General features: G+C 40.3%; 1 protein-coding gene across 7 annotated transcripts in view; it reads left to right on the top strand.

Moving 5' to 3' along the window:
* KLHL18 (kelch like family member 18) overlaps positions 1-26,359 on the top strand; it is a 57,291-nt gene that overhangs the window by 4,622 nt on the left and 26,310 nt on the right. The window contains exons 2-4 of one of the 7 annotated variants that reach the window (XM_046640437.1): positions 1,113-1,226; positions 1,731-1,835; positions 3,928-4,003. The exons of 3 other annotated variants lie outside the window; for them this stretch is intronic. In XM_046640437.1, the coding sequence (XP_046496393.1) occupies positions 3,962-4,003 (42 nt within the window). In that variant the 5' untranslated portion in view covers positions 1,113-1,226; positions 1,731-1,835; positions 3,928-3,961. The remainder of the gene's footprint in view (positions 1-1,112; positions 1,227-1,730; positions 1,836-3,927; positions 4,004-26,359) is intronic. 3 more of the 7 variants (XM_046640446.1, XM_046640456.1, XM_046640465.1) reach the window with 3 other exon arrangements.

The raw sequence follows: 26,359 nt of genomic DNA, 5'->3' as shown, positions 1-26,359 counted from the left end.
AGTAAGGACTTGTTGATGCATGCCATTTTTATGTTATGTGTAGTGAGTTACATAGGTATAATTATAGAGCTAGAATAATCATGTGAAAAGGAGCCGTAGAGGTCTTCTATCAAAGTCATTCATTTTACAGATGAAAAAAACCCTGAAGCTTAGAGATATTAAAGGATTGCCCAAGGCACAAAGCTATATTAGCTGAGATCCAAGCTGTTTGTTGATGGAAGCGATGCTTTTGCATGCTCTGTCAGATTACTCACCTCCCCTGCTGATGGTGTGAAGCAGAGCAGGAAACAAACCCCATCTGCAGCATGGAGCGTGGAGGACAGCGATGTGTATGTCCAGATGTAACACCACTGTTCTATTTCAGAAGAGAAGAAAGATGCAGGCTTTTTCTGCTAGTCTTCTGGACATATGAATTCTTGACTCTTTGGATTTAGAAATGACACTGTGTTGGAAAACTTGTGCTTCTGAATATTGTCCATTCCTGGGGTTTTATACTGATTTTTGTCAGGTAGTTGTATTCATTTTCGGCCTTGCCTCTTTTTAATGAGCAATTAGAACTGAGAGGAAGAATGTGCTCCTTGAGAACACATGTGCTCTTGTGATGTAAATTCATACTCATCAAAAAGTCAGTTTTGCTCTCTTTCTTCTTCAAGTTATGTTATGGTAATGCTGTTAAATTTGGAGACCAATAACGTGAATGAGAGAGCTTGATGCTGCCTGACATGTGGGTGGGGAAAGAGAGTTGGAGGCATCTGGAAGATCAGCTACCAGCCGAGCACCGTTCATGGGGCTCACCCTGAGACTTCTGGGAGCTTGGCCACTGGCTGGGCAAATTTAAGATGCTTCTTACTGCAGGCCGTTCCGTTGTTATTTTGTACATGAGACTCCGTTGTTTGTCCCTTGGTCATACCTGATTCAGTGTATAGACTGGTTGATGGAAAATGAGACCACATGGTTTTCCTAAAGGTGTGTTCCTAGCCCCTCCTAAGTTACAGGCATGGCACCTACCTTCCTTCTTTTAACTTGTTGAGTGTTGGACTCCCATTTCCTTTTTGGTATGGAACCAGCCAGCTTCTCCAATTAATTTAGGAAGACCTTTTCCACCCAAACAGCTGATCACATCACCACTTGTTCCCAGTTGGGGAGAAGAGAGAATGAGAGAAGAGAGAATGAGCCAAGATGTGTGAACCAGGAGTTGGCAAGCATTTTCTGTAAAGAGCCAGATAGTAAGTATTTTAGGATTTGTGGGTCATACAGTTTCAGTTGCAACCGCTCTCTTCTGATGTTGTAACACCAAAGTACAGTAATTAAACGAATGGATGTGGCTGTGTTCCAGTAAAATTTTATTTACAAAAATAGGCGTGGGCCAAACCCATTGGCTATAGTTGGTTGACCCCTGTTGTATACTGATATGACCTTTGTAAAGTTTAAGACTTTTGGAATAGCTTGCGCTTGCTTTATTGCCGGAGCGTATACTTCTGTAGTTTCAACACAGTATCTAGAAGTTGGAAACATCTCTTGTTAAAGAGTACTGATGAACCAGAAGTGAGGAACATTTTTTTTCCAGTTCACTGCGGGTGATCATGGGACTGTCCTGTTTGGTGACTTAATAACTGACATGGGAGAAGTTACTGTTAAATTTTGTGTCTCATCTTGTGGCTCTGCTGGAGCTTGAAGCAGACTATTTCCAAAGCGTTAACTAAAGACACCGTGCTCCCTTTCTGTCTCAGTTGAAGCTGAGGATGCTTAGCTGCTTACAGAATGGCAGCCCAGAGGAGACCGTGATGGCTCCTGTGTTCCAGTGGACCTAACCAGCTGTGTTCAGGGCCGCGAAGGTAAGGGCCAGAGTTTGGGCTTTTGGCAGGCAAAGTAGAAGATCAGTAATTCAAATATGACGCAGTATGTCTGAGCAGAGTGTGCTGTGTAACTGATCAGAACACAAAAATGCTCTTCAAAAAATCAGCTCAAGAACAGATACTTGTATAACCACGTTCATAGCAGCATTATTCACAATAGCCAAAGGATGGAAGCAACCCAAGGATACATTGATAGTTGAATGGATAAACAAAATGTGGTACATTTTGTTCCATACATACAAGGGAATATTATTCAACCTTAAAAAGGAAGAAAATTCTAACACGTACTACAACATGGATGAACCTTAAAGACATTATGCTAAGGGAAATAAGCCAGCCACAAAAGGACAAATATCAAATGATTCCACTTAACTGGGGTAACTAGAGCAGTCAGAGTCATACGGAAAGAAAGTAGAATGGTGATTGCTCAGGGACTTGGGGGGAAGGGAGAATGGGGAGTTAGTGTTTAATGGGTACAGAGTTTCAGTTTGCGAAGATGAAAAAATTCTGGAGATGGATGGTGGTGATGGTTGTACAACAATGTGAATGTACTTAATGCCACTGAGCTGTATACCTAAAAATGATGAAAATGGTAAATTTTATGTTATGTATATTTTATGACAATTTTTTTTAAAAAAGAGATAATGAGCTCAAGTAGGCTTGTTACCAGGTAGGAAAGTGAGATTGCTTATAGTGCTTTGTGACTCTGAAGACACTAAAAACAGAATTTGTCTTTGTATCCAAACCCAGTGATCAGAAACATTTGATACTAAGGAGTAATCTTTCCTATTCTTAAGCTTTTGTAGCATGCTGCCTCAGCTGTTAAGAGCCAAAATTTATTGGCTCAGCCCTGTAGCTGCATTTCAGATGGTCACTTAAAAGGATTCAACTTCTAAGAGATACATTTTTATTTTTTTATTTTATTATTTTTTTAAGATTTTATTTTTCCTTTTTCTCTCAAAGCCCCCTGGAACATAGTTGTATATTTTAGTTGTGGGTCCTTCTAGTTGTGGCATGTGGGATGTCGCCTCAGCATGGCTTGATGAGCAGTGTCAGGTCCGTGCCCAGGATCCAAACTGGTGAAATCTTGGGCCGCAGACATGCAGCATGGGAACTTAACCACTCGGCCACGGGACCGACCCCTAGAGATACATATTTAAATGATGCACACATGTTGTAAGCTTATTTTTTCTGTGATCTGTAAAATCTAAATATCATGTAACCTTGACAGAGCTGTCCTGAGGACCAGCAAAACACACTGTGCTAACACGTCTTCCAAGTAAAGATTTGTTGGCATAGTCTATGAATTACAAATGGCTTTCAAATCTATATTTCTACCCCTTATTTCACTCCTAAATACTAGACCTGCGTTTCCATTTGTCCTGTTGATCCTCATCCTCATTATGGCTAAAGTGAAGCCTCTTTGGGGCCAGCCCAGTGGTGCACTGGTTAAGTTAACATGTTCTGCTTCGGTGACCGGGGGTTCACTGGTTCGGGTCCCAGGTGCAGACCTACACACCACTTGTCAAGCCATGCTGTGGCAGGCATCCCACATATAACGTAGAGGAAGATGGGCACGGATGTTAGCTGAGGGCCAGTCTTCCTCAGCAAAAAAAGAGGAGGATTGGCAGCAGATGTTAGCTCAGGGCTAATCTTCCTCAAAAAAATAAAATAAAATAAATTTTTTAAAAAATGAGGCCTCTTCCCCTTCTAAACCGTTTCTTCTTTTGTTACCTTTGTGTAAGGTTGGCACACCATCCATCTAATCACATAGGATTGAAACTCTGGAATTGGCTTTGGCTTGCCCTCTCTCTTTTATGTGTATCTTGTGGCATTTATCACAATAATAGTTACATAATTATATGCAGTATTGTAACTCTGTGAGAGCAGGGGCTGTGACTGAATTATTTACTGAGGTGTCTCCATAATAGGTGCTCATTAAACCATGGTTCTAATTCAAATCTTCTTCACCTTTTACCTAACCCAGGATTTCTTTAACTTTAGTAGCGAGAATGCTTACAGACCCTTTAGGGAATGATCCTTGTGCGGCTAATGGATCGTTTTTCTTCAGGCTCAGCTCTGATCATGTTGTTCTCCTGCTCTGAATGGCTTCCCATTTCACTGTCATTCAGCGGTGTACTCAGCAGGTATGTCAGCACCTCACATGTGCCAAGCACTATTCTAAGTGCTGGGGACACAGCAGTGCACAGAGCAGCCAAAGCCTCTGTGAGTGTGAGCTTACATGCTAGTGGGGGGGGGTGTGGTAGGCAATAAGCAAAAAGTAGCTGTAAAATGTCCAGTGGTGATAAGTTCTGTGAAGGAAAATAAAGCAGGATAAGGGAACTGAGAGTCCTTCTTTTTTTTAGCTGAGGAAGATTTGCCCTGAACTAACATCTGTCACCAATCTTCCTCTTTTTGCTTGAGGAAGATTTGCCTTGAGCTAACATCTGTAGCCAGTCTTCCTCTATTTTATATGTGGGTCGCCACCACAGCATGGCTGCTGAGTGATGTAGGTCTGTGCCTGGGAACTGAACCCGGGCTACCAAAGCAGAGCGTGCCAAACTTAACCACCAGGCCACTGGACTGGCCCCTGAGAGTGCTTTTTTGTTAGAGGGACCAGAGCCAGCCTCTCTGAGTAGGGATCTGCATGAGGTGAGGGAGTGATCCATGAGGATATCTGAGGGAAGAGTATTCTAGGCAGAGGGAATAAACACAGAGCCCTGAGGCAGAAACATACTTGGTATTTTTGAGAATCAGCAAGAAGCTGATGTGATAAGAGTAGAGTAACCAAGGAGAAAAGTGAGAGGTAGCCCTTCAGGCCCAACACAGTTCCTTGCATCGTACATTATGGCTCGGTAAATACTTCCTAATGAGTCAGTGAATGAATGAGTGAGTGAAGCTAGACAGTATGTATGTATGTATTTATGAGTGAGCGAATGAATGAATGGAGCATCAGGGCAGGGTGTTAGGGTTGTACCTAAGAATGTAGGATGCATTTTCTATAGTTCATGAAGAGAGCACAGGGTTTCACTTGCACTTTCCCCTTCTCCTGTTCAGGAGAGAGAATACTAACAGCCAGAGTGAGAGAGACCAATTCTGGCTTGTCCTCGAAGGAACTTATGTTCTTTTGCACACAGAAAATCAGAGGTTAGAAACTTGTCAGGGGAGCAGGAAGCAGAGCAGAGCTGCTCAGCTCTTGGTAGTTTTAAAAGGTGCTCCCACTCATGTTGGATAAACCTTGTCGTTTTTTTCCCCATATCCATGGGCTGTTACTTTAAGTCAGCAAAACATCTGGGGGGAGCTACAGAGTAGTGGAAATGCAGGAGCAGCAGGTGGTGACTGGTTGTCCATAGGATTAAGGGAAGGACTGCTGATTTACCTGAATCTCTGATTATTCTAAGCTGCTCACAGAAATCTGTCCCTGCTGTCTGCGAGACTTAAGAGGGAGACGCTTAAGGATGTCCTGACAGCCACTCCTGGTTGACTTTTCTAGGACTGCCCACTGTGGTCGTGATTTTCAAGGTCCTCCAGTCATGGCCCCTCTCTGCCCTTCTCCCCTAGTTGCCCACACGCTCCTCCTGCTGGCTGTCTCTTCGTGACCTATGTTCTCCAACTTCTGGGCCTTTGCTCTACTATTCCTTTGGCTTGGAGTACCCGCTCACATCTGCCAGCAGAGTCCCAACCCAGGCCTCAAGGCTCTTTTCATATTTTCTTTTCTCAAGGGAAGAGAAATGGCCAAATACTCCTTCTTCTGTTCTCCTAAAGCATTTTACATTTGTGTCTGTTCACCATTGTCTTGTGGTCACAAGTTTGCACACCTGTCTCCCTGCCAACCTGTGTGTTTATATTAGGTAGAGACGCATGCCATCTTTCTTTTGCCAGCCCTATCACAGTGGGGCATTGTTGTGTGAAACCTCATCTCTCTGAAGACCCGCTTCTCCTCTCCCTCTAGGTGCAGTTAATCTCTCCCCCTTCCATTGTACTTACCCTTCATTACTCAGAGTGTTGTCAGTGGACCAACAGCATCGGCATTCCCTGAGAGCCTGTTAGAAATGCAGAATCTCAGGCCCCCCTTAGGCCTGCTGAACCAGGATCTGCTGATTCTTACATCCTGTGCACATGAATGTGTGAGAAGCATTGCCCTAACCCTCTGCTCATACTCCCCTTACCAAACTAAACAGAGTGTAGATGTGTTTGAGTGTTTTTCTCCCCCTCTAGATGTTGGGCTCCTGAAGCATGTGAAGCATCTATTATCTTGCACAGTTCTTGGCATGCTTCAAGTGCTCAAAAGTGTTTGCTGAGTTACCCTAAAGAGCCCCTGGCATTATGTTTGAGATGCTTCTTCAGTCAGCATATTATTGAAGTGCACTTAACTGTGCATAGTGCTTTACTAGGTGCATGAGGCGCCCTGCTATGAGTGGGAGTCAGCCCTGTCTTTGGCATTTAAAGAATGGTGGGGATGAGAGGTACCTATCAATTAATTGTGAGACAAGGCAGAATGTGGTAAATTCTGTATCTGCACAAGTGTCACCAGGGACTACCAAAGGAATGGCAGTTATCTCCAGTTCAGAGGATTTGTGATGGTTTCATGGAGGGAGTGGTGTCTGATTGGTACTTTGCAGGATGAATAGGATTTTGACAGACAGACACTGTGGGAAGAGGTATTCCAGGCTAGGGAGAGCCTGTTCAAGGGCCCAGGCATGAGAGCGCACGTACAGGGTGTTTCTTGAATGAGTAAGACATAGAAGAGCACAGTGGAAGGTGGGTTGAATGTAGACTGAACCCCTTGACTTCTCATGGTGAGGAGTCTAGACTGGTAAGAAACATCTGCAAATCAGATGCCGTTGGGGCAGTTAGATATTCAGTGGTTGCTGTGGACTCCGCCCTCCTGTCTCCCTCTCTCCTCCTATTCTACCTTGCTGGACATGGGTGGGAGGCAGGGGAGAGTTTGGAAGAGGTGGGACAGGCCTGACTGTTTTAGCCAGCTCTTTACCAACTCTTTATATGGGACCATAGCTCCGCGTCTTTTTTTAGTGCCAGCTTGTCAGCCACTTCCTCCCTCACCCCCTTCCGGAGTCACTTAACCCGGTGGGGCCCCCTCAAGCAGAGACTCAAGCTCCATCAAAGAGTTTCAGACAGTGTGCTTTAAAATGCCATCAAAACCCCAGACTGAACCCAGTATGTTTGATTATACTTGCCATCTGTTTCCCAACTCCAAGAGCTTGTGAACACTCGTCATTTCTGCCTAGGGAGGGATGGACTAATGTTCCTCTCCCCGTGTTCTGGGCTGGTGGGCAGGCCATCCAGCGTTCAAGATAAAGGTACACCCACCGACCCCATGTTTCCTTACGTGCCACTTTGTTAGAAATGCACTTGAACAAGGCAACTGTGGTGTGGCTTGTTTATTTCTTCTGGGGTCAGGAATGCACTGTTGGCCTGGAAGTCACACACCCCACTAGTTGGCCCTAAGCCTTACCATCTTTTTCTTGAGCCTTTTACTTCAGCTAATTGAATTTTCAGATAAGGTGAGAGAATAACACTCCTTATGCTTTAGTCGAGGGTCAGTGCCTTCCTCCCACCAGCTCCACCAATCCTGAGCCGGAAGATCAAGCTTAAAAAGAAGAGGTAAAACTCATCAGAAGTTTTGTTATTTGTTTATATCTCAGATGAAGGACTGAGAGCTGCCTTTTAGATGAAATAGCCTTTAGGATTCATTAAGTACACTTGAGAATGAGACACTGTGTTCAGTGCTAGGACACAGCCTTTCCTTTCTTTGGGAAGAAATTTTGATCTGGATAGGGAGACTTTCATTAGCAACTATATAATGTATGCTAAAATATATGCTGGAGGCTTGTCCCAGGTGCTACAGGAAAGAGAAAGCTGACTGCCTGCAAGTCAGGGAAGCCCCTCAGAGGAGGCAGCATCTGAGCTAGATCTTCAGTGATCAGGAGTAATTCACTTGAGCAGAGGGAATAGGGCAATTTAGGGGAATTGCCAACAGCTTAGAAGAGAGGCATGGTGGGCGATAAACTGGTTGGGCTAGATCGGGCTTCGTTTAGGATTTGGATCTGACTTGGGGAGCCCAACAAAATGGAGACTTTGTGACATACTCAATTATATATTGAGTTGACCCATTCAGAAACTTCATTCGTTCACCAAATACTGAGTGTTAATTGCTAAACTATTCCAGAAAACGTACAAAGATTGCTGCCTTGGTGGAACTCATGTTTGAGTAAGATAGGTAAGTTAGTTATAACAGGCCGCCACTGTTCGTTCTTGTCAAGATTACCAATGACATCCACAATAGAGAGCCATTCCATAACCACAAAGATGTCCCTTTATCGTCACACCCATCCCCCTCCCACCCACCATCCCTGATCTCTGGCAACCACTAATTTGTTCTCCATCTCTCATTTCAAGAATGTTATATAAATGGAATTGTAGAGTATGTGACCTTTTCAGATTGGCTTTTTTCACTCAGCATTAATGGCTTTGAGGGCCATCCAAGTTGTTGTGTATATCGATAGCTTTCTCCTTTATATTTCTGAGTAGTATTTCATGGTATAGCTGTGCATTTTAAAAACATTTTTTATTGAGGTCATAATAGTTTATAACATTATCAAATTTCAGCTGTATGTTATTATTTGTCCGTGATCATATATATGTGCCCCATTAAGCCTTATGCCCACTCCCAACCCCTTTCCCCTCTGGTAACCACTAATCTGTTATCTTTGTCCATGTGTTTGTGTATCTTGCACATATAAGTGAAATCATGCAGTGTTTGTCTTTCTCTGTCTGGCTTATTTCACTCAGTATAATACCCTCAAGGTCCGTCCATGCTGTTTCTAATGGGACAATTTTGTCTTTTTTTATGGCTGAGTAGTATTCCATTGTGTATATGTACTACATCTTCTTTATCCAATCATCAGTCAGTGGGCACTTGGGTTGTTTCCACATCTTGGCTGTTGTGAATAATGCTGCAGTGAACATAGGGATGCCTAAGTCTCTTTGAATTATTGAGTTCAAGTTCTTTGGATAAATACCCAGTAGTGGGATAGCAGGGTCATATGGTATTTCTATTTTTAATTTTTTGAGAAATCTCCATACTGTTTTCCATAGTGGCTGCACCAGTTTGCATTCCACCAGCAGTGTATAAGGGTTCTGTTTTCTCCACATCCTCTCCAACATGTGTTATTTTTTTGTTTTGGTGATTATAGCCTTTCTAATGGGTGTAAGGTGATATGTCATTGTAGTTTTGATTTGCATTTCCCTGATGATTAGTGATGTTGAACATCTTTTCATGTGCCTATTGGCCAACTGTATATCTTCTTTGGAAAAATGTCTGTTCATATCCTCTGCCCATTTTTTGGTCGGGCTGTTTGTTTTTTGGTGGTTGAGTTGTATGAGTTCTTTATATATTTTGGAGATTAACCCCATGTCGGATATGTGATTTGCAAATATTTTCTCCCAGTTAGTGGGTTGTCTTTTTTTGTTTTGTTCCTGGTTTCCTTTGCCTTGCAGAAGCTGTTTAGTCTGATGAAGTCCCGTTTGTTTATTTTTTCTTCTGTTTCCCTTTGCCCGAGTAGAAATGGTATTTGAAAAGATCTTTCTAAGATCAATGTAAAAGAGTGTGGCCTATATTTTGTTCTGGGAGTTTTATGGTTTCACATCTTATCTTGAAGTCTTTAATCCATTTTGAGTTAATTTTTGTGTATGGTGAAAGATAATGGCTTACTTTCATTCTTTTGCATGTGGCTGTCCCGTTTTCTCAACACCATTTATTGAAGAGACTCTCCTTTCTCCATTGTATATTCTTAGCTCCTTTGTCAACGATTAGCTGTGCCTAGATGTGTGGTTTTATTTCTGGGCTTTCAGTTCTGTTCTGTTGATCTGTGTGTCTGTTTTTGTACTAGTGCCATGCTGTTTTGATTACTATAACTTTGTGTAGTATATTTTGAAGTCAGGGATTGTGATGCCTCCAGCTTCATTCTTTTTTCTCAGGATTGCTTTAGCTATTCAGAGTCTTTTGTTGCCCCATATGTATTTTGGAATTCTTTGTTCTCTTTCTGTGAAGAATGTCATTGGAATTCTGTAGAATTGAATCTATAGATTGAATCTGTAGATTGCTTTAGGTAGTGTGGACATTGTAGCCATGTTTATTCTTCCAATCCTTGTGCATGGAATATCTTTCCATTTCTTTATGTCATCATCAATTTCTTTCAATAATGTCTCATAGTTTTCATTGTATAGTTCTTTCACCCTCTTGGTTAAATTTATTCCTAGATATTTTATTCTTTTTGTTGCAATTGTAAAAGGGATTGTATTCTTGAGTTCTCTTTCTGTTAGTTTGTTATTAGAGTATAGAAATGCAACTGATTTTTGTAAGTTGATTTCGTACCCTGCAACTTTGCTGTAGTTGTTGATTATTTCTAATAGTTTTCCGATGGATTCTTTAGCATTTTCTATATATAAAATCATGTCATCTGCAAACAGCCATAGTTTTACTCCTTCCTTGCCAACTTGGATTCCTTTATTCCTTTCTCTTGCCTAATTGCTCTGGCCAAAACCTCCAGTAATATGTTGAATAAGAGTGGTGAGAGCTGGCACCCTTGTCTTGCTCTTGTTCTTAGGGGGATGGCTTTCAGTTTTTCCCCATTGAGTGTGATGTCGGCTGTGGGTTTGTCATATATGGCCTTTATTATGTTGAGGTACTTTTCTTCTGTATCCATTTTATTGAGAGTTTTTATCATAAATGGATGTTGGATCTTGTCACTTGCTTTCTCTGCATCTATTGAGATGGTCATGTGATTTTTATTCCTCATTTTGTTAGTGTGATATATCACATTGCTTGATTTGCAGATGATGAACCATCCCTGCATCCCTGGTATAAATCCTACTCGATATTGGTGCTTGATCCTTTTAATGTATTGCTGTATTCAGTTTGTCAATATTTTGCTGAGAATTTTTGCATCTATGTTCATCAGCTATATTGGCCTGTAATTTTCCTTCTTTGTGTTGTCCTTGTCTGGCTTAGGAATCAGGATGATGTTGGCTTCATAAAATGTGTTAGGAAGTGTTCTGTCTTCTTCAAGTTTTTGGAATAGTTTGAGAAGAATAGATATTAAATCTTCTTTGAATGTTTGGTAGAATTCTCCAGAGAAGCCATCTGGTCCTGGACTTTGGTTTTTTTGGGAGATTTTTGATTTGTTTCAATCTCTTTATTTGTGATTGGTTTATGCAGATTCTCTGTTTCTTGTTTATTCAGTTTTGGGAGGTTGTAGGAGTCTAAGAATTTATCCATTTCTTCTAGATTGTCCAATTTGTTGGCATATAGTTTTTCTTGGTAGTCTCTTAAAATCTTTTGTATTTCTGTGGTATCTGTTGTAATTTCTACTCTTTCATTTCTAATTTTATTTATTTGAACATTCTCACTTTTTTTCTTAGTGAGTCTGGCTAAAGCTTTGTCAGTTTGGTTTATCTTCTCAAAGAACCAGCTCCTAGTTTTACTGATCCTTTCTACTGTTTTTTAAATTTAAATTTCATTTATTTCTGCTTTAATTTTTATTGTTTCCCTCCTTCTGCTGACTTTGGGCTTTGTTTTCTTTTTCTAGTTCTGTTAGGTATTGTTTAAGATTGCTTATTTGAGGTTTTTCTTGTTTGCTACAGCGAGCCTGTATTGCTATGAATTTCCCTCTTAGGACTGCTTTTGTTGCATCCCATATGAGTTGGTATGGTGTATTTTCATTTTCATCTGTCCCCAAATATTTTTTGATTTCTCCTTTAATTTCTTCAATGATCCATTTGTTGTCCAGTAGCATGTTGCTTAGTCTTCACATGTTTGTCACTTTCCCAGCCTTTTTCTTGTAGTTGATTTCTAGTTTCATAACATTATGGTCTTAAAAGATGCTTGATATGATTTCAATTTTCTGAAATTTATCGAGGCTTGCCTTGTTTCCCAGTGTATGGTTTATCTTTGAGAATGTTCCATCTGCACCTGAGAAGAATGTGTAGTCTGCTGTTTTTGGATGAAGTGTATATATCTATTAAGTCCATCTGGTCTAGTCTTTAATTTAATTCAACTATTTCCCTGTTGGCTTTCTGTCTGAATGATCTATCCATTGATGTAAGTGGGGTGTTAATGTCCCCTGCTATTATTGTGTTGCTGTTATCTCCTTTTAGTTCTGTTAATAGTTGCTTTATATACTTTGGTGCTCCTGTGTTAGGTGCATATATATTTATAAGTGTTATGGCTTCCTGGTGGACTGTCCTCTTTATCATTGTATACTGCCCCTCTTTGTCTCTCATTGTCTTTTTTATCTTGAAGTTTACTTTGTCTGCTATAAGTATGGCAACACCTGCTTTCTTTTGTTTCCTATTAGTTTGGAATGTTGTCTTCCATCCCTTCACTCTGAGCCTGTGTTTGTCTTTAGAGCTGAGATGTGTTTCCTCGAGGCAGCATATTGTTGGGTCTTGTTTTTTAATTCATCCAATGGCTGTACATTTTGTTTAACCATTCATCTGTTGAAGGACACTTAGATTTTTCCCAGGTTTGAGCTATTACAAATAAAGCTACTACAAACATTCATTTACAGAAGTTTGCATGAATGTAAGTTTTCGTTTCTTTGGGATAAATGCCCAAGAGTAGAATTCCCATGTCATATGGTAAATTCATTTTTAGTTTTAGAAGAAATTGCCAAACTATTTTCCAGAGTGGCTGTACCATTTTACATTCCTACCAGCATGTATGAGTACAGTGGTTTTTATGTGTCAACATGACTAGGCTGTGGTGCCCAGTTGTTTGGTCAAATACCAGTCTAAATGTTGCTGTGAGGATATTTTTTAGGTGTGATTAACATTTAAATTAATAGACCTTTAGGTAAAGCAGATTACCTTCCATAATGTGGGTGGGCCTCATCCAATCAGTTGAAGGCCTTAAGAGCAAAAACTGAGATTTCCCAAAGAAGAAACAGTTCTTCGCTGCAACATAGAAACCCTGCCTGAGTTTCCCACCTGCTGGCCTGCCCTGCAGATTTCAGACTCTTAGACTATAACATCAAATCTTATCCAAATCTCCATCCTGCCAGCTCACCCTATAGATGTCAGACATGCCAGCCCCCATAATTATGTGAGCCAGTTCCTTAAAATCAGTCAGTGTCAGTCCCAATTTCCCTCTCCCTGTCTCCCCTGCTACACATATGTGTACACAGCACGGATCATATCCTGTTAGTTCTGTTTATCTACAGAACCCTGACTAATATAATGAGTGACCCAGTTCTTTTCTGTCCTCCCCAGCATTTGGTATTACCACTGTTTCTTTTGTAGTTTTTTTGGTAATAAATCATGAAATGGGTAGAGTAATTCCTCCTAATTTATTCTTTTATTTTACTCATTTTTTTTTACCTTTTTAACTGTTTTTAAGTGTACAATTCAGTGGTATTAAATGCATTTACAATGTTGTGTGACCATCACCACTGTCTATTAAGAAAACTTTTTCATCACCCAAACCAGAACTCTATAACCATTAAGCAATAATTCCCCATTGCCCCTTCCCCTAGCCTCTGTTGTATTTTCTATCCCTATGATTTTGCCTATTCTAGTCCTCTCATATAAGTGGAATCATAACAATATTATCCTTTTGTGTCTGGTTTATTTCACTTAGTATAATGTTTTCAAGGTTTGTCCGTGTTGTAGTATGTATTAGCATTTCATTCCTTTTTTAAAAAAAACAGAAGTTAATTTTAGAGTAGTTTTAGGTTCACGGCAAAATTGAGCAGAAGATACAGAGATTTCCCATACACCCTATCCCCATGGCACACACAGCATCCCCGACTATCAATATCCCACACCAGAGTGGTACATTTGTTACAACGATGAACCTACATTGACACATCATCATCATCCAGAGTCCATTTACATTAGAGTTCACTCTTGGTGTTGTATGTTCTATGATTTTTGACAAACATATTAAGACATGTATCTGCCATTATAATATCGTCCAGAGTAGTTTTACTGCCCTAAAAATCCTCTGTGCTACACATATTCATCCCTCCCTCCTCTCTAACTTCTGGCAAGCACTTATCCTTTTATTGTCTGCATAGTTTTGCCTTTCCCAGAATGTCACATGGTTAGAATCCTACTAAATGTAGCCTTTTCAGGTTGACTTCTTTCACTTAGTAATGTATATTTAAGGTTCCTCCGTGTCTTTGCATGGCTCCATAGCTCATTTCTTTTTGGTGCTGAATAATATTCCATTGTCTGGATGTACCACAGTTTATTGATCCATTCACCTACGAAGGGCATCTTGGTTGTTCCAAGTTTTGGCAATTATGAGTAAAGCTGCTATAAACATCCATGTACAGGTTTTTGTGTGGACATATGTTTTTAACTCCTTTGATAAAACCCCAAGGAGCATGATTGCTGGATCATATGGTAAGAATGTGTTTAGTTTTGTAAAAAAGTGCCAAACTGTCTTCCAAAGTGGCTGTACCATTTTGCCTTCCCACCAGCAGCGAATGAGAGTTCCTTTTGCTCCACGTCCTTGTCAGCATTTGGTATTGCCAGTGTTTGGATTTTGGCCATTCTAATAAATGTCTTGTGGTGTCTTGTTTTTAATTTGCATTTCCCTGATGACACGATGTGTAACATCTTTTCGTATGCTTATTTGCCATTTGTGTATCTTCTTTGCTGAGGTGTCTATTAAAGTCTTTTGCCCATTTTTTAATTCCATCTTTGTTATTGTTGGGTTTCAAGAGTTCTTTGTATATTTTGAATAATAGTCCTTTATCAGATATGTCTTTTGCAAATATTTTCTCCCAGTCTGTGGCTTATCTTCTCATTCTCCTGATTTCATTCCTTTTTTAAGGCTGAATAGTATTCCATTGTTTGTGTATACCGCATTTTGTTTATCCATTCATCTATTGATGGGCACCTGGGTTGTTTCCACCTTTTAGCTATTGTGAATAGTGCTGCTGTGAACATGGGTATGCAAATATCTCTTCAAGACCCTGCTTTCAGTTCTTTGGGTCTATACCTAGGAATGGACTTACTGTATCATATTGTTACTCTATGTTTAACTTTTTGAGGGACTGCCCAACTGTTTTCCACAGTGGCTGCACCATTTTACATTCCAAGCAACAGTGTATAAAGGTTCCAATTTCTCCACTTCTTTGCCAACGCTTGCTATTTTCTGTTTTTTTGATAATAGCAATCCTCATGGGTGTGAAGTAGTATCTTATTCTAGTTTTGATTTGCATTTCCCTGATAAGTAATGATGTTAAACATCTTTTCATGTGATTATTGGCCATTTGTACTTTCTTCTTCTTGTTCAAGTTGTTTTAGTTATTTTAGATCCTTTACCTTTCCATATAAATTTTAGAATAATCTTGTCTATCTATAAAAATAATCTTGCTGGAATTTTGATAAGAATCGCATCAAAGCTGTACATCAATTTGGAGAGAATTAACATCTTTACTGTGTTGAGTGTTGTAATCTTTGAACACAATATGTCTCTTCATTTATTTAGATCTTTGATTTCTTTCATCAGCATTTTGTAGCTTGCAAGGGCCTGTACATCAGTGTGTTAGATTTACACCTAAGTATTTGATTTTTTTGAATGATTATATATGTAATTATATTTTAAATTTTGGTTTCCACATGTTAATTGCTAGTATGTGGAAATACAATTGATTTTTGTATGTTGATCTTGTGTCCTACAACTTGTATGTATCCTGTGACCTTGCTGAACTCACTTATTAGTTCTAGGTGCATTGTTTTTGTTTTTCATAAATTGCTTTGGATTTTTCAGTGATGTAAACCATCATGTCATTGGCAAACAGGGATAGTTTTGTTTCTTATTTCCTAATCTGTATTCCCTTTATTTCATTTTCTTGCCGTACTACACTGGCTTAGAACTTCCAGGACTCTGTTAAATAGCAATGGTAAGAGTGGACATCCTTGCCTTTTTCTGCATTTTATGGGAGAGCATTCAGTCTTTTACCAATAAGTATGATGTTAGGTAAAGGTTTTTTGTAAATGTTCTTTGTCAAGTTGAGGAAATTCCCCTCTATTCCTAGTGTTTTAAGAGTGTTTATCATATATGGGTGTTGAATTTTGTTAAATGCTTTTTCTACATCAATTAAGAGGATTGTGTGACTTCTTTTTTCTTTAGCCCATGAATTCTGTTTGTTAATATTTTGTTAAGGATTTCTGCGTGTATATTCATGAGAGAGATTAGTCTGTTGTTTTCTTTATATTGTCTTTGTCTTGATATTAGGCTAATTCTGGCTTCATAAAATCAATTAGGAGTTGTCCCCTCCTCTTCTATTTTCTGGAAGAGATTGTTTAGAATTAGTATTAATTCTTTTTTAAATATTTGGTGGAATTCTCTAATGAAACCGTTTGAGCCTAGAGATCTCCTTTTCAGAAGTTTTAAAATTGCAAAATCAATTTCCTTAATAGTGTAAGGCTGTTAACATTATCAGGGTATCATTATGGTGGGAGAAAAAGAAAGTGGAGCTGTGGGGAAGGAGAAACATTTCTTCAGAATCTACTGTCCACATTCACAGAAAGGAAGTAAGTGGCCCTTGTTCCTATCTGTCTGACGTCAGGCAGGTCACATACCTCAGAGTTATGGTGGGGATTCAGATGGTGGGTTTGGTTATCCCTATCCAAAATAATGATAACTTTTCCAAGAAAATAAACTGCTGAGAATGCAACAAATGAGTCATCCATGCAGAAGATATATCTATTGACCATTTCTGTATGCCCCTCAGTGTTCCTAGTCAGTAAAACACTGTTTGCTGTATGCCTTTGATACGTGTAGTGGATGCTGTCACTGAGGTGTTTTTACAAACGGGGTCCTTTAACACCTGACTGGTGAGCAGAATGGGGGCCTTGAGACACCACAGGGTCCAATCAGAGCTGAAGCCACCTTCAGTCGTAGCCCTTCTACTAAGGCCAGGAAGGAAGGTCTCCCTTTTCTGAATTCCCCCAGGGCTTTCTCTGGACTGCTGTGCTCAGAACTCTGGCTCTTAATGGCAGAACTAGTCTCAGCAAGACCAGTCGTTTATTGGCTTATGTAATCAAACTGGAGAAAAGACAGGGTTGATGGTGGGCCTGGGGCACTGAAATGCTGCCAAGACGCTTTGCCTCCTTGGTCAGCAACCTCCTTCCGCTGCAGACTGGTTTTCACACAAGGAGGGTGATGGAGCATCTGATCTGATGGCTCCCTGCTGCTCTGGAGGGACTGTTCCTTTTTCTTCTTTCTCATTTGAAAAACTCTGAGGAAGGGTCTAATTGGTAGGGCCTAGGTCATATGTTGTGTAGTGTGGTTGAAATGAAGATAGAAGTTCCCAGGAGAAGGTAAGGAGCATTGGACAGAGCTGACATGAGATGGAGTCTGTAGCTAGTCATATATTTTTGGAAGGTTGTTAGTGGCATGTGTTGAAGACACAAGTGTTTTCTGTTAACCTCCAAGTAACCAAAATAGTTGATTAATAGATTATCATTATCATAATATTATAGATAATTGATAGTTTATGATCCTAATATTAACATATAGTTAATAGCTCTATCTGTATTATATAGCTATGTAAAGATATATATTATATCTAGTTAATAGTAATAATAGATTATTGTTATAATAGCCCTCGTGTGGCATGGTTATTTGAAGATTTACTGTACCTATTTACATATTTAAGAAAAATTTGAAGGAAATGAGTAGAAAATAACTATGCCTCCTGCTCAGTCTTTTCTAAATTTAACTGAGAGAACCCGGTTCATTTTGACTATACCCTTTGGTGACACTGCCATCTTTTCAATGAGGTTAATTTATTTTCACAGGGAATTGTTGATTTTCTGGGCTGCTATTGAGGATAGAGTTGGTATTTTAATTTCAGTGAATATTTACTGAGCTGTTTAAGGGATGTGCAAGACCCTTATTACCCTCAAAGAGTTCGAAGTCCCCTGGAGTAGGTAAAAACAGAAAAGTCTAGTACTTGAGACTGAGGCTTCACATCTCGAACATGGAATAGCCTTACTCCTCTCACATCTGAGTAAGGTTTCAGTTAGGGGTGGAGAACTGGGCTGAGCTGGCTTTGTGCTTGATGGTTGCTGAATAAGGTGGAGGATTGGTTGATGCCTGAGGTAGGAAGGCAGATGCTTCAAGGCATCTCCACGCAACTCACTTCCTACACTTCTGATGGACAAGGCTGCATTATTTGCTGAGGCAAATTAGCGTTTAAACTCCATGGAGGGTGGAGAAAGAGAAAATAATTGTGTAACTATGGCTAAGAAACTGAAGTTTTTTAAAAAAGGCTCATTGGTGGTGGCAGGCCCATATGGACCAGTGGCTCCAGTGTGAAAGCTTCTGTTTTAGGCCTAGCTCATTTTCTTTTGAAAGGAGCAAGCATTTTGTGTAAGACCTGGTTATCTCAGTGCTGAATTCCACAGAGTGTGAACAGTTCATACTAGTTCAGCAGGGGGAGTCTGTGAATACCTGCAGAACGTCAGGTGTGATGTGGGCTGGGAGAGGGGGTATCCTAGATAAGTGATCGGCGTCTTCTCCTTTCTAGAGAACATGTTCACATCCCTCTTCAGAATATTTGTTCCCTATGATTCTAAAGCAGAGGTCAGCAAATTTTTTCTATAAAGGGCCAGATAGTAAATATTTCTGACTTTGTGGGCCATTGGTTACTATTATAGCTGCTCAGTTTTGCCAATGTATAGGCATGATTATGTACCAATAAAACTTTATGTATGGCGCTGAAATTTGGGTTTCATATCATTTTCACATCATGAAATATGTCTTCTTTTGCTTTTTTCCAGCCATATAAAAATGTTAAAACTATACTTAGCTCTCATGGACTGTGCAAAAACAAGAGACAGGCCAGATTTTGGCCCATAGACCATACTTTGCTGACCCCTTCTCTAAAGATCTTAAAAATAACTTATATAGGGGCTGGCCCCGTGGCCGAGTGGTTAAGTTCGCGCGCTCCGCTGCAGGCGGCCCAGTGTTTCGTCGGTTCGAATCCTGGGCGCGGACATGGCACTGCTCGTCAGACCACGCTGAGGCAGCGTCCCACATGCTACAACTAGAGGAACCCACAACGAAGAATACACAACTATGTACCGGGGGGCTTTGGGGAGAAAAAGGAAAAAATAAAATCTTTAAAAAAAAAAAAAAATAACTTATATAAAGTTCTAAATTGGAAAACATTTTATTTATTTAGCAAGCACTTATATAGCACTTAATATGTGCCATGCACTGTTTTAAGTGCCTACAGATGTTAGCTAATTTAATCCTCACAGTAACCACATGAGGAAGGTACTATTTACCCCATCTTGCAGATACATACATTGAGGCACAGAGAGGTTAAGTAACTAGCCCAGGGTCACACAGCTAGTAAACGGCAGATTTGAACCTAGATAATTAGCTCCAGAGTACCTGTTCTTTTTTATTTTTTTTATTGTGGTAACAGTGGTTTAGAACATTATATAAATTTCAGGTGTACATCATTATGTTTTGATTTCTGTGTCGATTACATCATGCTCACCACACAAAGATATTATAATCCATCACCACACACGTGTGCCTAATCACCCCTTTCACCCTCCTCCCTCCCATCTTCCCCTCTGGTAACCACCAATCCAATCTCTGTCTCTATATGATTGTCTGTTGTTGTTTTTATCTTCTACTTGTGAGTGAGATCAAATGGTATTTCACTTTCTCCCTCTGACTTATTTCACTCAGCATAATACCCACAAGGTCCATCCATGTTGTCACAAATGGCCGGATTTCATCATTTCTTATGGCCGAGTAGTTTTCCATTATGTATATATACCACATCTTCTTTATCCATTCATCCCTTGATGGGCGCTTAGGTTGCTTTCAAGTCTTGGCTATTGTGAATAACGCCACAGTGAACATAGGGGTGCATGTGTCTTTACGCATTCGTGTTTTCGTGTTCTTTGGATAAATACCCAGCAGTGTAACAGCTGGATCGTATGGTAGTTCTATTCTTAATTTTTTGAGGAATCTCCACACTGTTTTCCATAGTGGCTGCACCAGTTTGCACTCCCACCAGCAGTGTATGAGGGTTCCCTTCTCTCCACATCCTCTCCAACACTTGTTTCCTGTCTTGTTAATTATAGCCATTCTGACGGGAGTGAGGTGATATCTCATTGTAGTTTTGATTTGCATTTCCCTCATAGTTAATGATATTGAACATCTTTTCATGTGCCTGTTGGCCATCTGTATATCTTCTTTGGAGAAATGTCTGTTCCTATCTTTTGCCCATTTTTTAATTGGGTTGTTAGTTTTTTTGTTGTTGAGACATATGAGTTCTTTATGTATTTTGGATATTAACCCCTTATCTGATATATGGTTTGCAAATATCTTCTCCCAATTGTTAGGTTGTCTTTTTGTTTTGTTGATGGTTTCCTTTGCTGTGCAGAAGCTTTTTAGTTTGATGTAGTCCCATTGGTTTACTTTTTCTATTGTTTTCCATGCCCGGTCAGACATGGTACTTGAAAATATGCTGCTAAGACTGATGTCGAAGAGCATACTGCCTATGTTTTCTTCTAGAAGTTTCATGGTGTCGGGTCTTAGATTCAAGTCTTTAATCCATTTTGAGTTAATTTTTGTGTATGGTGTAAGATAATGATCTACTTTCATTCTTTTGAATGTGGCTGTCTAGTTTTCCCAACACCGTTTATTGAAGTACCTGTTCTTATCCACCATGGTATGCTCTCTCTCTTAACAAATTTATAATTATTAACTTTCTAGCCTAAAGGAATTTTAGAGAGTAATCCATCCCTACTACGTCTCCATTTTGTAGACTCATTTTTACACACCAGCTTCATAGCCTGTATGATTCAAATTTGTACCTCAATAAAGTTATGGATTACTGCTTATCACACACTTTCAGCTTCTCTTGTGACTACCTAAAAGCTTAGTCTTAAAGCCCGCTGATCCCAAGGGTAATCTGTCTGCACAGGCTGGAACTTAACTGTTTACTTATTGTTTTATTTATGTTCATTGTGAGCTCCTTGAAGGCAGGAGCAATGGTATCAAAATGTTTTCCATCAGAGAAATCTATTCTGGGTGTATCTTTTGCCTTCTTTGGGAACACCTGTCTCAGATTACTCCCAACTCAGATTTTGCCCTGCCTCTTTTCCTGCTTGAGTAAGCAGCTGCTTGAACTTTGAGCCCCACCTGCCTGTCATAGGGACAGAATTTGTGGTGTCACACTACCCTATCCCTGTTGATCCAAAGATACCAGCAAGGAGGGCCAGGAAAGGACAGTTTCCCAGTCTTTCCAAGGAAGAAAATGCGAAGGGGTGTGTTTTAAAGCAAGTCAAAACAGGTAGGCGATGAGGTGCCCAGGATTTCTGGTTCCTTTTGCTTAGTCATTGTCTTAGACTCTGCTAACCAGGAGGGACCGCAGAGCACCTCTGGTGCTGGGGTTCCTGTACCACAGGGATTCCTCAGAGTAATTGCAAGGTGTCGTCAAATCCAAATGTGCACCCGTCTGTAGGCTAGATAAATGATATCTGGTACGTGTGTGTACAGTTACTTTTCAAATGTATGTAGATGCCATCATGATCAAAAAGAAAGGCTTTACTGGATTTGTCTTGGCTGCTGTTACTCTCACAGCTACTACTTATTGAGAAACCTGATCCAGTTAAAGCCCCTTATTTACAGATGAAAAAAATGAGGCTCAGGGGTGAAGGGAAGAGACTTGCCTGCGTCATATAGAAAGGAACAGCTGGCCTGGAAGCTGGTGCAGTTTGTACTATATGGCTTATGCTCTCTGTCTCCCCTGGGATGGGCACAAGTAAAGGGATTGGCAAGTATTTCGACCATTAATGCTATGCTGAACTTTCCAATATTGTCTAATAGAGTGATTGATTGCAGTGAAGTTTACCAGTATTTATAGTGCTTCTCTTGAGAATCTCAGGTTTTTTTTTCCCACTGTATTCCTTGCCATGCCCCCATAAATAATAATCCAGTATTCCAACCTGGAAACCTGAGACATGGTAAAATTGGGCAGCTTGCTTATACCTATAGTAGAGCGGGCCCTAAAACTCAGTTTTCCCTGGATCGGGGTTCTATTAATCAGACTGAACTTGTAAGGATTTCAGTTATTTGTATCTTAGTCTTTTTGTGGCTGTTGCTCTCAGCTGGGTGCAACAAAAACTTTTGTAAAATGTCTCCTAAGTGCCTGATACTGTGCTAGGTATTTTCACGTGTATTATATATCACTTAATTTAATGAGACCAAAGTTGCTATTTTGAAGCCCCTCTCAGAAGCAGCTAAATAGCTTCAATTTGCTCCAAAGCCCATCCATCCAGTCATTTATTTATTCATCTATTTACCATTATGGAGCACCTCTGTCAGGTCTGCACATGTGCCCGTTGGTGGCCAGCCTGGAACAAATCAGCCTAAATCCATCCTTCCAAACAAGACCCAGGACTGGCAGCAACATCAGCTTGGTCTGCACACACATCACTTTTTTCTCACTGACATTTCAGGAATTTCAGGTGACCCTGACAGTTCGGTCAAATGACATTCATATCAACCGTTCTCATATACTTTTATGCTAAATCTTTTCAAAAACCCTTGAGAAGTCAGATGAATAGGAATGATCTCCTTTTGTGAGTCGGGAAACCAAACATGGAGGAGGCCTGTGTGAGGTAATGCAGCTAGTGCGGGCCTCCTAACTCCAGTGCTTCTGCCACCCCGCCTGTCTAGTGGCAGGGTGCACCAGTGCTGCTCCTAGACTCTTCTACCTCCAGACATACATCTCCGAGCTTCTCTTCTCGTTGCCTTTCTTCCTTCTGCCCCTCCCTTCTCTGTTTCTATGTGGATGCATCCTCTACTAGGTGGTCTTTAAGTGTTGGAGTTCCTCAAGGCTGTCTTACATCCTCTTTGCACTCTGAGCTCTCACCCTTAGTCATCTCTTCCCTCTGCGCTGATGACTCCCAAAAGTATCAGTTGAGTCTAGACTCACCTCTTTGTCTTCCAGATGTATCCATCCACATCCTACGTAGTATCTCTGTTTGGATGTCTCCCAGGCACCTGATGTCAGCCTGTCCAAAACTTGACTTGATCTTTTATCCCCAACCTAGCTCTTTTCTCTCATTCCTGACCTAAGCAAATGGCACTGCCAGTCCATGCTCCTTCTATCTGCGTGGAGTGGCCTCATCAACTTGGAGATCCCTCCTCAGTACTGTTCCTGGTTTCCCACACTTTTAAAGTGACATGTAGAATTCTTGAGTGCCCTGTCTACTTTTCCAGCTGCACATCACATCACTTTCCTTTTCATATCTGTGCTTGAATCACCACTTTGATTTTTTTCTTTTTTTATTAGTGAGGGGAAGATTGGCCCTGAGCTAACACCTGTTGCCAATCTTCCTCTTTTTGCCTGAGGAAGATTGTCTCTGAGCTAACATCTCTACCAGTCTTCGTCTATTTTGTATGTGGGACGCTGCCACAGTGTGGCTTGATGAACAGTGTGTAGGCCCGCACCTAGGCTGTGAACCAGTGAACCCTGGGCCGCTGAAGTGGAGCGTGCAAACTTATCCACTATGCCACCGGATCAGCCCCCTACTTTGCTTTTTAACATTTGTCAAAGGAGTACTGTGTTCATGATTTTAAAAACCAGGTGTAATGGAGTTGCAGCACACATGTGGTTAAGTTACCCATTGACTTTTAGAACCTAATCTCTTTCCCCTTCATGTAGCTTCATTAGCTCTGTTAATTTTCTAAACAAAACTGTTAACAGGTATTAAAGTTACAGGGGCTTAATAATAAAAACAACATTCAGTTTCAGCCTTCAGATCATATTATGCAGAGCTGCTGCTCAGGAAGAGGTTCTGTATCCACTTTTTGTAGAAGCCAAGTGGCGTGAGTGCTGAGTCTTTGCGGCAATACTAATGGAAGTGGTTTGGGCTTGTTTGAGTTGGTTTTTTTCTTAGAAGCAAATTTGGAGGTGTTGTATATACCTAGGAAGTCCTGGGATTGCCCCTAATTTGCTTTATAGATGCTAGTCATTGAAAATCCTTCCACAATGGTTAAGTGGCTGGTGTTAATACACGTGCTTAGTAAGTGGTAGTATGAGCACAGGCACTGGGTATGTGTTGTGTACACAGAGACCTAGTATCCTGGTCCGGCCTAGGCAGCTTCCACTTGTGTTCATGGGTTTAGCTCTTTCAGTTCAGAGTGCTTCATTACACTGTTAGATAATTTCTTTCCTCTGTTCTATCTTGGACTTTGAACCTGGCTCTTCCCAATACTTTAAATTTAGTGCCTGATTCCATTTCATTGATAATACTTTATAATTATAGTAAGTATTGTTTTAGAGATGAGTATAGCAAAATGTGATTAAAGGTAGGGAAGGATGCCAAATAGCCTTTTCTGACTAACCAATTATATGTTGCTTATTGATTATTTTTTTCTAAATTCTCTTCCATCAGTTCACATTTCTTTGTCACCTTAGGGATAGGGAACAGGGGAGATTTGAGGTAACAGTGTATAATTGCACATCAGTGGAGAAAGTGACCCTTGTGTGGGCCTGTGTCATTCAAGGTGTTAAAATAGAGAACACACTTGCCCTCCTATATAAGCCATAGTTTACAGTATTAGATTCATCAGTATTAAAGTAATATTTTGATTTCCTATTTACTTTGTCCCTTTTTTAATAAACTTTTTTTTAAGAATTCTTTTTTTTTAAAGATTGGGCCTGAGCTAATATCTGTTGCCAATCTTTTTTTATTTTTTTCCTTCTTTTCCCCAAAGCCCCCCAGTACATAGTTGTATATTCTAATTGTAGGTCCTTCTAGTTCTGCTATGTGGGACACTGCCTCAGCATGGCTTGACGCCTGGTGCTAAGTCTGCACCCAGGATCCGAACCAGCAAACTACCGAAGCGGAGGACTAAAATGAGAAAATATGTATGAGTACTTAGCAAAAGGAACTCAATAAATGATCATCTCATTTTTTTAAGTGACTTTTTTTTAACTGAGATTACAAATGAGAATATTTAGGTTTTTTGAAGCTTTTCACAAAAGTATAGTAGCCCAGGATTGTGAAATTGGAAGGTCCCTTAATAGTTAGAACCAGTGAAGTACTCCCTTAAACATTCTTAGGTGAGAGGCTCTTAGTCTTTTTGATAAACTAAAATCTGCCTCCCTGTAACCTCTGCATCTGCCCTCATCCATGTGATAGCCCTTCTAGGATTTGAGGACAACTATTGTGTCTCCCCCCAAATTATCTTTTCCAAACCAACTCTTCTTTACCTATTCCTCATAAGATGTAGCTTCCAGACTTTTTCCCGTCTTGGTCTTCCTCTTCTAGATAAAGACAAATTTGTTGTTCCCCTTAACTGAACGCATAGTTTAGATGTAATCTGGCTAGCACATCCCGAAATAGGCCTGTCTTCTCTTTAGCTGAACTTTTTTGGGAAACCAGGTCACCCAGTTCATGCACATACAGCTTTTCTTTTGTCTTCTGTTTACTTTCTAGATGATAAATAAATGCATAGCAGTTTAACACAGCAAATCGAACACAGATTTTAAGCTCCCTCCCCTCCCATAGTTTCATTAAAATGATAGTAAAAGGGAGAAGAGATGTCAGCAAATAAGAGATCAATGGAATGTTAAAGCCAGAAAGCCTGTGTGGTGAACTTAGTGGGCCCGAGGAACTCAAAGTGCCTGCTAGGGAGAGAAACTGAGAAGAAAGAGATGTAATGCAGAACCCTGGAATAGCTCCAGAATTGGAGAAACAAATACTGAAAACAGAAAGATTAATTGAAAGTCTGTGTGAAAAGCAATCAAATGCCTACGTTGATTAAATGCCAACTCTCAGACAGAGGTTTTTAGTCTTAGATATTGAACCAGAAGCACACCAGGTATAAAAGGGATGGAATATGGAGCAAAACTGAAAATAAGAGCTTTAAGACAAAGTGATAAATAGTGAATGATAGGATCATCACCCCTTTTCACCCACTTTCCAGTATTTCTGTAGGCCGGCACCCCATGCAAGAGATCGGAAGATCCTTCTCTGATAAAATTAGCCCTAGAGAAAAAGTCCTAAAGATACTGACTGCTTCTGGTGGTCCTCAGTAAAGTGGCAGATTCTTGCCTGATCACCATAATGTGAAGTCCACAAGTTGACAAGCCTAGCCCCCACACGCACAGCTTTCAAATAGCTTCTAAAAGTATGAGTAGATAGCCACGTCATGAGACATTTAAAGAAAGCCTCTACCCTAAAAGACAGAGACCAAAACACATGGAGGAGAAAAGAACTCAGAGGAAACAGTAAAAGCAGGGAGAAGGAGGGAGGAGGAGAAGGAGAGACGGAAATTTAACTATAATATCTTGAGAGAGATTAGAGAAAATATTGTGTTCGTGAAACATGAACAAGATTCTTTAAAAAATAAATAAATAAACCTTCAGAAAACAAGAAAGACCTCTTGGAAGTTAAACAAGAAAGACCTCTTGGAA

Source organism: Equus quagga, chromosome 1 (genome assembly GCF_021613505.1).
Source record: "Equus quagga isolate Etosha38 chromosome 1, UCLA_HA_Equagga_1.0, whole genome shotgun sequence".
Lineage (NCBI taxonomy): Eukaryota > Metazoa > Chordata > Mammalia > Perissodactyla > Equidae > Equus > Equus quagga.
Note: the sequence above shows the minus strand (reverse complement) of the source record. Positions and strands in the feature narration are given on the sequence as shown.